Below are 12,902 nucleotides of genomic sequence, written 5' to 3'. Positions count from 1 at the left end.
TATCACGAAAAATAAAATCTTGCACGTGTGTACAAGCTGTTGGTTTCATCCAAAAACTACGACGCATGGGATAGAGAAACAGATATATATGCAAATGCACGTAATATATAAGAGAAAAACGTATGTACGAGTCCATAAATCGAAGTACGAACTGAAGAGGGAAATTTAAATTTTATCGAAAATTCTACTTCTAATCGACGTCTGCGTAAGATACGAGGACTAGCTGTTGGCGAGATACGGAAGCAATTTGTAGGTTCGATTTTAACGTCTAATAACTTCCAATGGCTGTCTGATATCCGCACGGTAACATTTCCAACGAAATAACGAGAGCGATTCGCAAAAGAAAATATCGACTCGCAACATTCGTTCTGGGCACGTGCTGCGTGAGCGCGTCTGCGTAATCCGTTTTTAACGGGCGAAAAAGTCAGTGTTATTGCTAAAACGAACGTACTAGGAAAAAAGTAGCGAAGCGTAGAACTTTAAAAATAAAACAACATTTTTCCACGTTATATTCCTTCTGATATTTACGAAGCCTTCGTGTGCCAAAAGAATCTGACATTCTAATGTGACAATAAACAGGAAATCTTTTAAGCAAAAAGAAAAAAAAAATACATATATCTCGAGTTCTCAGTGGGATTAGGGGCGTGTAACGAATCTTCATTTAGATTAACCATTGTTGTTATACGATATGCATGATATTTACTGGTACCGATATGATTACAGTACCGATATGGTACAGAGTTTGACAAGTAACCGTGGCAATTAGATACTCGAGATGCCAATGACAATGATCTTAGGTTCAATAACGAATCCACGGTCAAAGGGATAACAAATACGTCTTCTTCCAAAGTCTAAGTCGTACTGAGCTTACTTGTCCACAATTCAAGTGTAACTCAACTTACTTGTCTACGATATAAGTAGAACTCAACTTACTTGTCTACAGTATAAGTAGAACTCCCTCAGTCCAAATGGAACTGCACTTATATACTCGTCTCTGTACCCCTCGGGTCAACTATATTTTTAAGGAGATCTATACAATTACTCCATAGCTTTGTTAGGTAAAAACGTCCATGCCATGACCGTGGCTACGTTTAGCGACCAGTTGTGTCACTTCGAGCCCAAGCCTACTGTCATAAATCTCGGGTAAACATAGTCGGATTAAATCATAAACAACTACTTCTGAGTTTTATTATTTAAGTGCAGCTATAATAAAAAGTCTAGACTAAAGTATTGGGGGTCTTCCCAAAAATTCCAAAAGAAAGGCCCCGATGTCCTTTTATCTCCAACATGTATATAGGAGAAATAAAATAGTATAGTAATTTTTTAATTGCACACTAAATTAGTATTAAATTCCATACGATATTTTCAAAGATCTTGTATCTTTGAATCTATCAGATTTGTTTTTAGATACAAAAGAAAATTAATAAAAATGTGACTTATTTTTATTCATTCTTTTGTACTGTTCGATCGTTCTCCACTATGATACGGTTTCAACGAAGAAACGTTTTATTTATGTTCAAGTGAGAATTTACCTAAATCAAGATGAGAAGCCCGAATGTGAATGTGACGGCAAACTATGGCGAGCTTCAAATCGTCATAGAGGAAAGCACATCGGGCGAAGAGGAAGAGGAAGGGCGAAGGAACGAGTCGCCTCCGCGTGGCATGGATAATGTATGTTTTTTTTTCTTTTTATTTATTAGAATATTTACAATCAATTCTCGTTGAGAATTTTCAGTAACTTAGTTTGGCGTGATACAATGACATGGATTATAATAGTTTTATATTGTTGGTTCTAGTAGAAACTAAGGATTTAATCTAGAGGGTATTTTCTTTTTAGTCTGCGGATCTGGTCCGTCGTGTCCAGTAGTTGGGTGACTAGTGGGTTGTGGTGGTTGTTGACTCTTGTGTTATATCTGCTTCTGAACTTGTGTATTTCATCTTTGACTGTAGGTATCTTGAGGTCGCGGTGGATTGTTTCGTTGGTAACATACCAGGGTGCATTTAATAGGGATCTTAGCGTTTTCGATTGGAAGCGTTGGAGTATTTCAATGTTGGAATTACTTGCTGTTCCCCATAGTTGGATTCCGTAGGTCCAGACAGGTTTTATTACGGCCTTGTAGAGGGTTATTTTGTTCTGTATGTTTAGTTTGGAGCGTCGGCCCGTGAGCCAATAGAATTTTCTTAGTTTTTCCTTTAATTGCTTTGATTTCTCTGAGATATGTTTTTTCCAAGTTAGCCTCCTGTCCAGGGTCATGCCCAGGTATTTTACGGAGTCCTTGCTTGGGATTATTGTGTTGTTAATGGTGACCTGGGGGCAGGTTTGTTTTCGGAGCGTGAAGGTTACATGAGAGGATTTTTTTTCGTTTATTTTGAAGCCCCATTTTTGGAACCACTTTTCCATGGTGTCGAGACTTCGCTGGAGAGTGGATGAGGCAATTGTCGGGTCTGCGTGGGTAGCTAATAGTGCTGTATCGTCGGCAAATGTTGCTATTGTTACCTCGTTTGATATAGGTAAGTCGGCAGTGTAGATGGAGAACAGTAGGGGTCCGAGGACACTACCTTGGGGTATGCCGGATTCTATTGGGAATGTTACGGAAGAGGCGCCTAGGCATTTAACTATGAATTGTCTGTTGGTTAGGTAGGATTTTAAGATGGAGTAGTATGGATGGGGTAGGATCTTTTTGATCTTGTAGAGTAGCCCCACATGCCATACTTTGTCGAATGCCTGTTGGATGTCTAAGAATACCGCTGAACAGTATTTTTTCTTTTCAAGGGTTTGGCTGATCATGTGGATTATGCAGTGGATTTGCTCTACTGTTGAGTGTTGTTTTCGGAAGCCGATTTGGTGGTCTGGGAGTGTTTTCAATTCTTCTAGGAGTGGGAGGAGACGATTCCTGAGCATTCTCTCGAATAGTTTAGACAGGGTAGGTAAAAGACTGATTGGGCGATAGGAGGTGGTTTCATATTTTGGTTTACCGGGTTTAGGGATGAGGGTGATTAGTGAGATTTTCCAAGCCTTGGAAAAGTGTTGAAGGCGGAGGATAGCGTTAAAGATTGATGCGACGAGTGCAATCCCTTTTATGGGAAGTTCCTTGATTGCTTTATTTCCTATTAGGTCGTGACCTGCTGCTTTCTTGGGGTTTGGCCGACTGATTGCTTGTATAATCTCTGCAGAAGTGATGGGCTCAATAGGAGGGGACATTTGGAAGGGAGTGTGCAGGTATTCGGTAACGTCTGCAGCAGCTACGGAGGAATGGAGTTTGAATACTTCAGACAAGTGTTTGGCAAATAGGTTGGCTTTTTCTATAAGGCTACGCGCCCATCCGCCTTGCGGGCGGCGGATTGGAGGTATTATTTGTGGGGGGCGCGTGAGTTTCCTGGAGGCCTTCCATAGTGAGTAGTTGGAGTCGGCTGTGGGGGACAAGCTGGCGAGATATTTGTGAAAACAGTCATTATTGTAGTTTTTTATGGTTTTGGATAGTTTTCTAGTTGCGTTGTTTAGTTTGCGTTTGTCCTCCGGTGTTCTATGGGTCTGCCATACTCTTCTTAGTCTACGTTTTTCTGCTATTTTTTTTAATATGTACTGGGGATATTCGTGTTTGCTGATGGACGTTATTGCCGGTGTGGAGAAGCGGATAGCGTTTATTATGCTCGTGTTTAGGTATTCCGTGGCTGCTTCGATTTCTTCGTTGGCTTTTAGTGAAGTTGAGGCTGAAGTTGTGTGTGTGAAGATTTCTCTAAAGAGCTGCCAGTTGGTGTGTTGGTTATGAATGGAGCCATTAGGTGTATTCTCGATGATAGTTGAACTGACTGTTACTATCACGGGGGAATGATCAGAGGAGAGATCAGCCGAGGAATTGATTTGGACGTGTCTTGACGAGATATTTTTAGTTATGATGAAATCAAGGAGATCGGGTATTTTGTTTGTGTCGGTGGGCCAGTGTGTGGGTTCGTATGTGGTAAGGTAGTTGAGGTTATTGGTTATTATGCTGTTGAGGAGGTTTTTACCTCTTACTGTAACTAGTCTGCTGCCCCATTGGGTGTGTTTGGCGTTGTAGTCTCCTCCGGCTATGAATCTATTGCCCAGGGTGTCCAGGAAGTTGTCGAAGTCTTCTTTGGCGATGGAGTGTCTGGGAGGGCAGTATACAGCTGAAGTGGTGATTGTACCATGACAGTCTTCTATTGCTACGTTTGTTGCTTGGAGGTAGTCTTTCTGGAATGGTTGAAGTTCGTAGTGCTTGATGTTTGATTTGATTATGATTTCGGTGCCGCCGTGGGCCTTTCCGCTGGGGTGTTGGGTGTGGTAGAAGTTGTAGACGTGTATTTTGAGGTAGTTTTTGTCGGTGAAGTGGGTTTCGCATATGAGCATCACATCGATTTGCTGTTGTTTTAAGAATAGTTCTAGTTCAGATTTGTGCTGAGCTAGACCGTTGGCGTTCCACAGAGCTATTCGCATTGGTTTTATTTTGCTTCTGTGCGTATGAATTTGTCCATGAAGAGTGTGAGTAGTGACAGCAAGTTGTTAATTTGCTCAGTTTGCTTCTCGATAAGTTTTTCGAGTCTGGTAAAGTTGTCTGTGTTTTGTGGGGTGGGAATTCTATTTTCTGTGTGTACAATGTGTGTTTTCGAGTTGTTTACGTTTCCTTGCGTTGCCTGCGCATAGGATACTGTTGGTGTAGTGAGTTTTTGGGGTTTAGGTTCTTGTATGGTTATGTCCTTGGGTCTCAGTTTTGGATACACTATATTATGTAGTGTTTGTAGGCTGAGCATCCTTTGTAGTTCGCAGGATGCTCTCCTTGACAGTGGATACACTTGGCGGGGGTTTCCGGGGATTTAGTGCATTGGTCAGTGGGGTGATTACCTGCACATTTTACGCACCGGAAGTTGTGATTGCAGTATTTCTGCGTGTGGCCGTACCTTTGGCACCTCTTGCATTGTATTATTTCTTTCTTTACAAGAGGTGGCTCGAACTTAACTATGGAGTTCATCAGCCGATTGATATTGTAGATTTCTTTATTGTTTGTTTTTTGTTTTAGGTCTATAAAAAATAAGGATAGTGGGTTTTTTGTGATTCTATGCCTAATGTTACTGATGTTAGTTACTTCGTGGCCGTGATTTGACAATTCGCATTTTAGTTCGTCTAGATCGACTGAGTGATGGATATTGCGTAGCACCACTCGAAATGGTCTTTCTTGTTTGAGCTGGTATGTGTGGAATTTAGCGTTTAACGTTTTTAATAGCTTGGTTAACTTTCTATAGGCGTCTGGGTGGGTCGGCAGTATTTTCACGTGGTTGTTGTTAATCTTTAACTTGTAGTCCTCTTTGCTGATGTCTTTTTCGATAGTCTTAATCATTGACTGTATGTCGATTACGTCGTTAATGAATATCGGTGGGGGAGGGGGAATTCTTTGAGTATGGAGATTATTTACCTTTTCGGTTGTAATCATGGAGTCTTCCGTGGACTCCAGTATTGAAAATCTATTGTAGGTGGTCACCTGGCTGGCTGATGGTTTAGTTTGACTCTTGTTTACATTTGTCTTGGTTGGTTCGAGCTTTCGTTTTTTCGTGTGATGGTCGTTTACCAGGATAGATGTGTTGCCCTCTTGCCACGGGGGAGGAAAAATGGCGGTGTTATAATTTAGCTCCGGGGAGCCTGTTGGGAATGATAGAGCCATCATCGAGCTAGTTAATTCAGTGTGAAAGAACTAGTCGAGAGGCTGTTAACCCCTGGCTAGGTTAGTTGGATTCGCTTTCGACAGATGGGCGTCACGTGGAATTTTGTGAACTTCACAGGGCACTGGACACACGTCTGCACGTCTCGGCACTCAGCAGCAACTGGATGGTCACGTGCTGCTTTGTGAACATTGCCGGGCACTGGACACACGTCTGCACGCCTCGGCACTCACGAACGAACCGGATAATGTATGTGATAATGTATTTTTAGTGTATCCTGTTAGCTTAACAAAACATAACGTTGTTCAACGTTTGCATAATATATTTAAAGAAAAAGATTGATCGTACTTTCTGATCTGAAAAAATAGCTCTGTTTATACATTATACATTATACATGTGTATGGGAATTAACTAGTGTCTATATAGTTTCACACTGACAAAATAGTTTCGAGTTACTTAAAAATAGTTGCTTGATTCAAGCAACTGTACGCGTTAACAAAATAGTTTCAAGTAACTTGAAAATAGTTGCTTGATTCAGGTAACTTGACCAATCTGAATCATCATAAAAACTTGGAAGGATATTTCAAGCAAAATTACAGATTCACATTGGTAAAATAATAGGTTCACATTGACAAAATGGTTTCGAATTGCTTGAATTCAAATCGTTTGACGAAGCAACATGACTAATCTGAATAGTTTAATTGTCATCTTTATCCAAGACTCGCATAGTCAATCGAGCCATTCGGAAATCACATTGACCAACTCCAAAATTGAAAAGTAGAGAAAAGTAATTACAAGTATCGCAAGTGGTGAGACAATATGCGATAAAAATGAAAAGATGAGCGTGGCATTAAGCTCTAAGGAACTAGAGGTTTTGTGAGAATCAATCGTGTACTTGGACGATGAAATTGCGAAATTGTGAGATTGTCCAAAGATGAAGTTGGTCAATTTGACTTTCGCCAGGCTCGATCGTCACTACGACAGTTCTCGCGTATCGAAACTATCTTGATGTTTGTGTGGACAGGTGAGACGAATGAGCGATCGTGGCGGAGAAGGATCGGGACATTCGGTCGTTACGATGGAAGCAGAGCTACCGACTTTGTTTCGCCGTCGCGAATCAGTCGCCTGTTTTCCTTTTGGAGGCGTGACTAGAATATTACCAACTCGGCGAGACCCAGCGTCCAGAATGTCCGCACCACCGAGCGGTAGAAGAAATACGCACTATCTTCGGTTGGACATTATGGACGACATCGCATACCTAAGAGCGAGGGAGGTAAGGATCTTTCGTTTATTTTTATTGAAGTGATCACCACTTCTAGGAAAACTCCACATCTGGTCTTTTTAGCTTTCTCAAGCGCTGAAGCCATCGACAGCATATAGACAAAGGAATAGCAGGGAGGCAGACCCAATACGGTAGACAGGCGACGTTGGCTTCGGGGTTCTCAGTCATAAAGTAACACTGCTAGCGTGCGGATCTGGACCAGCTCAAATTGTATTCCTGTATTTCATTATTAAGTCAAATATATACTTTGTATCTTACACTTTATCCACACGTTTTTCTCTCTTCTCAACAGGTTATGGGCCCAGGGCCATATATATGTCGGGTTGGCGTTACGATTAGAGTTAGGGTTAAGGGCGTAAACGAATCCCTATTGACACTAGACGTGATCACTATGCAATAGAGGAGATATTTACTAGTGCAAACATGACCATGTTGGAATTGGACAAGTAATCGCGATGATTTGATACTCGAGAAGCTAATGACAATGATCTTAGGCTCAATAACGAATCCACGGTCAACGGGATGACGAACTCTACTCTTCTCTAGCGTCTAAGTTGTACTCAATGTTAATGCATGGGGCAATCACTACGTATCCGAGAGTTACTTGAATCGTCGTCGAGATCGTACCGGAGAGTAACTCTCCGTCTCGACGATGCCGTCGAGGAAAACTATAATGGGTGGGTCTAAGGACATGAGATCCTCGGATTCGTCAAAGAAAGCTTTCGTTCCAAAGGTGAGGGAAATTAGCGCTGTTGCTAATTGGTCGATCTCCATATCGGCGTTTTGAAAGAGATGCTGGCCGCCCTTGAGGGGAGGTTGTTGACGGGGGCATCGTTCGTGGAAGATAGGCTTCTCCTATCGTCCCGTAGTTGCAACAAGGACTGTTTGTCTAAATGAAGAACTTTGCTTGACTAAATCTTAAGATTTATTGCGGGTCCTCAAGTTAGCTAAACATACTGCGGAGGTATATTGACATCTGGAGATCATCTTACCCGAAGGATAGGATCTGCGTGTGGCGAGCCACGGAACAGAAACCTTTGAAATATTTACTGCCACGTGTCGCTACGGCTATTTCTTTAAAGGAGAGGTATAGAGTTACTCTGTGCCTTTGTTAGATAAAACGTTCATCCCTTGACCGCGGCTACGTTCGGCGACTGGTTGTCGCCTCGAGCCCAAGCTCACTATCATAAACCTCGAACAATCGGAGCGACATTTGTTTAATCTAAATTACGACATTACGGTATTCCCGAGAATCCAAGGAGAGGTTCCGGTGTTTTTCCATCTCCGACATATAATATAATGGGATGTAATATTAGCAGTATGTATTTAGGATTAATTTATATTTATTATTTTTTTTAATAATCGAATCGTATTCTTACGTTTGAAAATAATGCACGTTTTAGCCTATTCAAGATCCTGATCCAGTTATTAATTGTGACCTTATGGATGGCCGCGATGCTTTCCTTACAATGGCTAGAGAAAGACATTATGAATTCTTTTCCTTAAGGCGCGCGAAATTTAGTTCTATGTCTATGCTATACGAATTGCACAATCAAGGTCAAGACAAGTTTGTCTATACTTGCAATAATTGTAAGAGCCATGTAGAAACAAGATATCATTGTACGGTTTGTGATGTAAGTATTAAAACAATCATCTGTAAACATGTATCATCCAATTTTCAAACAATCTAATGTTATTATTTATTATGCTAGGATTTTGATCTGTGTATAAGCTGTAAAGAAAAAGACGGTCATCCTCATCATATGGAAAAACTTGGTTTAGATTTGGATGATGGTTCATCGCCGGCCGATGCTAAACAAGCTAATCCACAGGTAAAAATATATTTTTATTAACTGAATATATTAATAATTTTGCTATGAATATTTATAATAAATATTTTTATTTTATAATAGGAGGCGCGTAAACTTTCAATTCAAAGATGTATTCAATCGTTGGTGCACGCGTGCCAATGTAGAGATGCTAACTGTCGTTTAACAAGTTGTCAAAAGATGAAGAGAGTAGTAACGCATACTAAAGTTTGCAAACGAAAAACGAACGGTGGCTGTCCAATCTGTAAACAATTAATAGCGTTGTGCTGTTATCATGCTAAACACTGCCAAGAGACTAAATGTCTTGTTCCATTCTGTTCGAACATCAAACATAAGCTGAAACAACAACAGCTTCAACAGCGGCTACAGCAAGCGCAGTTGTTAAGGTAAATACGTCAGTAGTAGTGGTAGTGGTAGTAGTAGTAGTAGTAGTAGTAGTAGTAGTAGTAGCAGTAGCAGTAGTAGTAGTAGTAGTAGTAGTAGTAGTAGTAGTAATAGTAGTATTAGTAGTAATAGTAATAATAATAATAATAATAATAATAATAATAATAATAATAATAATAATAATAATAATAATAATAACAACAGCAGCAACGTTAGAATAATAATTTCCAAAGATAACTAGGTGTATGTATATCCTATGTATATAAGTTAGGTGTATATCTTTCTTTTTAATGTGTTTCAGGAGACGAATGGCTGCAATGAATAGCAGACCCACAGGTCCAGTGGGAGCGATGCAATCCGGACAACAGAGTTCAAATGTTACTATGACCACAGGTGTTGCTATGAAACCAGGTGTCAGTCCTACCAATTTACCTTCGCCACATCAACCTGGAATAGGATTGAAACCTGAAACTCAAACGCCACCTGCTCACGTTCTCCAAGTTGTTAAGCAAGTACAAGAAGAAGCTGCACGGCAACAAGTACCGCATGGTTATGGTAAAGTAACGCCAGGTGGTGGAGTTGGTGCTGGAGTTGGCGTAGGAGGACAAACAGGTGGCGTAGTGCCACCACCTCCTATGCAACGTCCAATGCCTGTACAAATGCCAAATCCTGGCGGTACACATCTTATTCCAATGGATCAATGGACAGCAAGGTGAGTTATTGAATATAATAATTAAAATACCGTACACATATATGTATATAAAAAGAGGTATTAAAGCTACACCTTTATTTACAGTAGGTATCAGCCAAGTGCACTGATGCAACAGAATCCTGGTTTGAGACAGCAAACGCCGCAACAGTTAATGCAACAGCAGCAACAACATCAAGGGCTGCCAGCAATAGCTATGGGAGGACAGATGCCTAGGCAAGCTGGAGTTCTCGGTGGTCCGGTTAATCAAGTTGGTCCTCAAACTCAAAGCAACATGCACAAGCATGTATTGCAGCAACTTATGCAAACTCTAAAGAATCCCCATACTCCTGAACAACAAAACCAAATACTTCAAATACTCAAAAGCAATCCACCGATTATGGCTGCTTTTATCAAACAACGGGTATGACGATTAATTTCTTCTATATTATTTGTCTGCTGACATTTTCGATTTTAATAATTTCTATTACCATATAATTTTTTAAATTAATAGGCACTCGCTCTAAATCAACAACAAAGTGGTCAATACGGTGGAGGAGTGGGCGGACCTTTGGGTCCTAATCAGCCGCAGCAACAACCTGCTCTGCAGCATATAATGTCTCAGCAGCAGCAGCAGCACCACCACCACCACCACCAACAACAACAACAACAGCAAGGCAGAATGCAAATACAGGCAATGCTAAATCAACAGCAGCAACAACAGCAGCAACAGCAGCAACCTGTTCAACAGCAACCACCACAATGGTATAAACAGCAAATGCTAGTATTGCAAAGGCACCAGCACCCGTCGCAGCAGCAACAACACCCGCAGCAGCAGCAACAGCAGCAGCAACAACAACAACAACAATTTACACAACCACCAGCACCGCCTTACGGTCAACAGCGACATATAAGGCCGCCCCTTCTCGGTAAGAATTATTTAATTCTGGAGAAAACGAGATTCGTCGAGCCGCTTGGTTCGTGGTCTAACGCTTGCCACGATTCCGCGTATTCTTCTCCAGGTTATGGTGGCTTTAGCGAACAAGGATACGGTCAACCTGGCTTAAAACCAACACCACCTCCGGTACCTTCTCCGCAAGGTGTGATGGGGCCTCCAGGGATTTCTGTACAGCAACAATTAATGCAGTCCGTTCGATCTCCACCGCCAATTCGTTCTCCTCAACCAAATCCTTCCCCACGACCGGTTCCTTCTCCACGTAATCAGCCAGTTCCTTCTCCTCGATCAGGGCCGGTGCCATCGCCTCATCACCATCCACCTCATGGTACACCAACACATTCACCGGCTCATGAACTCGGTGGGCCAAGTGAAATGATGCTTTCGCAGCTGAGTGGTGGAACTGGTGCACCGACTGGTCACCCGGGTACCATGCCACATCATCCATCTCCAGTTCCACCACCCACTAGTGGCACAGACTCGAGTGAAGTGACGCCCATGACGCCACAAGATCAACTTTCAAAATTTGTCGAAGGATTGTAGTGACTATTAGTGAAGTCGGTTAACACGAGTGACTATGTTAGTGGGCGAACGATGATCTTGCATCGTATGTCAACCGTTTAGAAAGAACGGTCGCTGTTCCACCTCTCTGTCATGAGAACAGAGAGAGTAACTTCCATCCGTTCTGCGTTCCTAGCTTCGTGGAGATCAGGTACAACTACTTACGTCCGGTACACTGACCAAGTGCTGATGTTCAGAGACGGGTCAGAGTACCACTGGTGCGACCAAATTAATCCCGGATGACGCGTTTCCTTTTTCTATCTCCGAGTTAAGGTGCAGGAGCGATACAGCGTGTTGTGGTGCTGCTTAGATGCTCCGCGAAGATTCTACAGCTGGCTCAATGGACATTTGAACTTACGTTATTGTATTCTCGTATCTCAACCTCGGCTCCCCAATTGCGAACCAGTGGAACGACGAGAAACAATTAATTTGAAACTATACACACATGAAATCAAGAGAGACTATTAATACTTTATCCCCTAATACACATACATATACAAAAGAAACACACACTATGTCTCTGCCCAAACTTTTATTCCCCTTACACATGACTTTTTCATCTATATCACCTTCCCTCGCTGCTGCTCGTGCAGGCTGAGTGAAATCGTACAAATGTGTTGTGTATACTTAACGTTAATTAATAATTAATAGTTCAAATATTATTAGCGTAGCGATTATATGCAGTTATTATATACCACTATTATTATTATCGTGACAAGATGCAAAGTATATAACAAGAAAAAAAAACGAACTGTATGAAAATGGAAAGATATTGAAAAAGAAATCAACAACATTGTATGTAAGGAAGGGAGAAAAGAATTTAGTGGAAAGTTAAGTAATGTTAACTTAGGTTAATTTGTTATTAAGAGATCGCAACGGTTGCCGAAGGTTGTGCCGAAACCTTAGCACCATTAAATTTTATGGATCATTCTGAAATTAACCTTCAAAATAATCTGCTAAATTGTCCTATGGAAAAGAAACCTAATAACAGGACAGGCGAGACAACGCGGATTAACGGTGTCGCAACCAAAAAGTAGAAATTCACAAGCTTACTAATGGGAGGATTTATAAATCGTGTTAATTTTGACAACAAAAGTTTTTCAAACCGAGGGTCCAACATGTACAGTTCAATCAAAATATGTAGCTACGAAGCGTAATCGAAAAGGACCCTCGCATGAAAATCGTTCTGTACATACTATACTATTATTACGATAATAATAACGATTATTATTAATTTCCCTGTCTATTATGAATTTATTATTATTATTATTATTGCTATTATATATAATTCTTATTGATTCTTAATTATTATAATTACTATTATTACTCTACTACTACTACTATTATTATTAATAATATTATTTTTATTATTATTCTTCTTCTTATTATTACCATTATTACTATTAATATTATCACGAAAGAAAAATTCAAAACATATAAGTATAGTGTTAATATTCGGGAAAAAAGCGAGAAAGGGATCCACACACACGCGTTATAATTATAATAGGATATCTCTGTGCACGATAAACC

General features: G+C 40.8%; 2 protein-coding genes across 2 annotated transcripts; both read left to right on the top strand.

Annotated features, from left to right (window-relative positions):
• Nucleotides 1–674: 674 nt before the first annotated feature.
• Nucleotides 675–7,219, top strand: LOC126926818 (uncharacterized). The gene is made up of 3 exons (XM_050743207.1): nt 675–1,671; nt 6,698–6,946; nt 7,019–7,219. Exons 1-3 carry the CDS (start codon nt 1,543–1,545, stop codon nt 7,088–7,090), a joined length of 450 nt encoding a protein of 149 aa, XP_050599164.1. The 5' UTR covers nt 675–1,542; the 3' UTR covers nt 7,091–7,219.
• A 1,190-nt stretch (nt 7,220–8,409) lies between these two features.
• On the top strand, nt 8,410–12,616 carry LOC126926778 (CREB-binding protein-like). Its single transcript, XM_050743117.1, has 7 exons — nt 8,410–8,589; nt 8,668–8,787; nt 8,869–9,170; nt 9,470–9,880; nt 9,968–10,280; nt 10,371–10,785; nt 10,879–12,616. Exons 1-7 carry the CDS (start codon nt 8,425–8,427, stop codon nt 11,352–11,354), a joined length of 2,202 nt encoding a protein of 733 aa, XP_050599074.1. The 5' UTR covers nt 8,410–8,424; the 3' UTR covers nt 11,355–12,616.
• Nucleotides 12,617–12,902: the final 286 nt, after the last annotated feature.

The sequence above is a fragment of the Bombus affinis genome, unplaced genomic scaffold, assembly GCF_024516045.1.
Source record: "Bombus affinis isolate iyBomAffi1 unplaced genomic scaffold, iyBomAffi1.2 ctg00000059.1, whole genome shotgun sequence".
In the NCBI taxonomy this organism is placed as follows: domain Eukaryota; kingdom Metazoa; phylum Arthropoda; class Insecta; order Hymenoptera; family Apidae; genus Bombus; species Bombus affinis.
The sequence above is the reverse complement of the archived record's forward strand: the minus strand, read 5'-3'. Positions and strand labels throughout refer to the sequence as shown.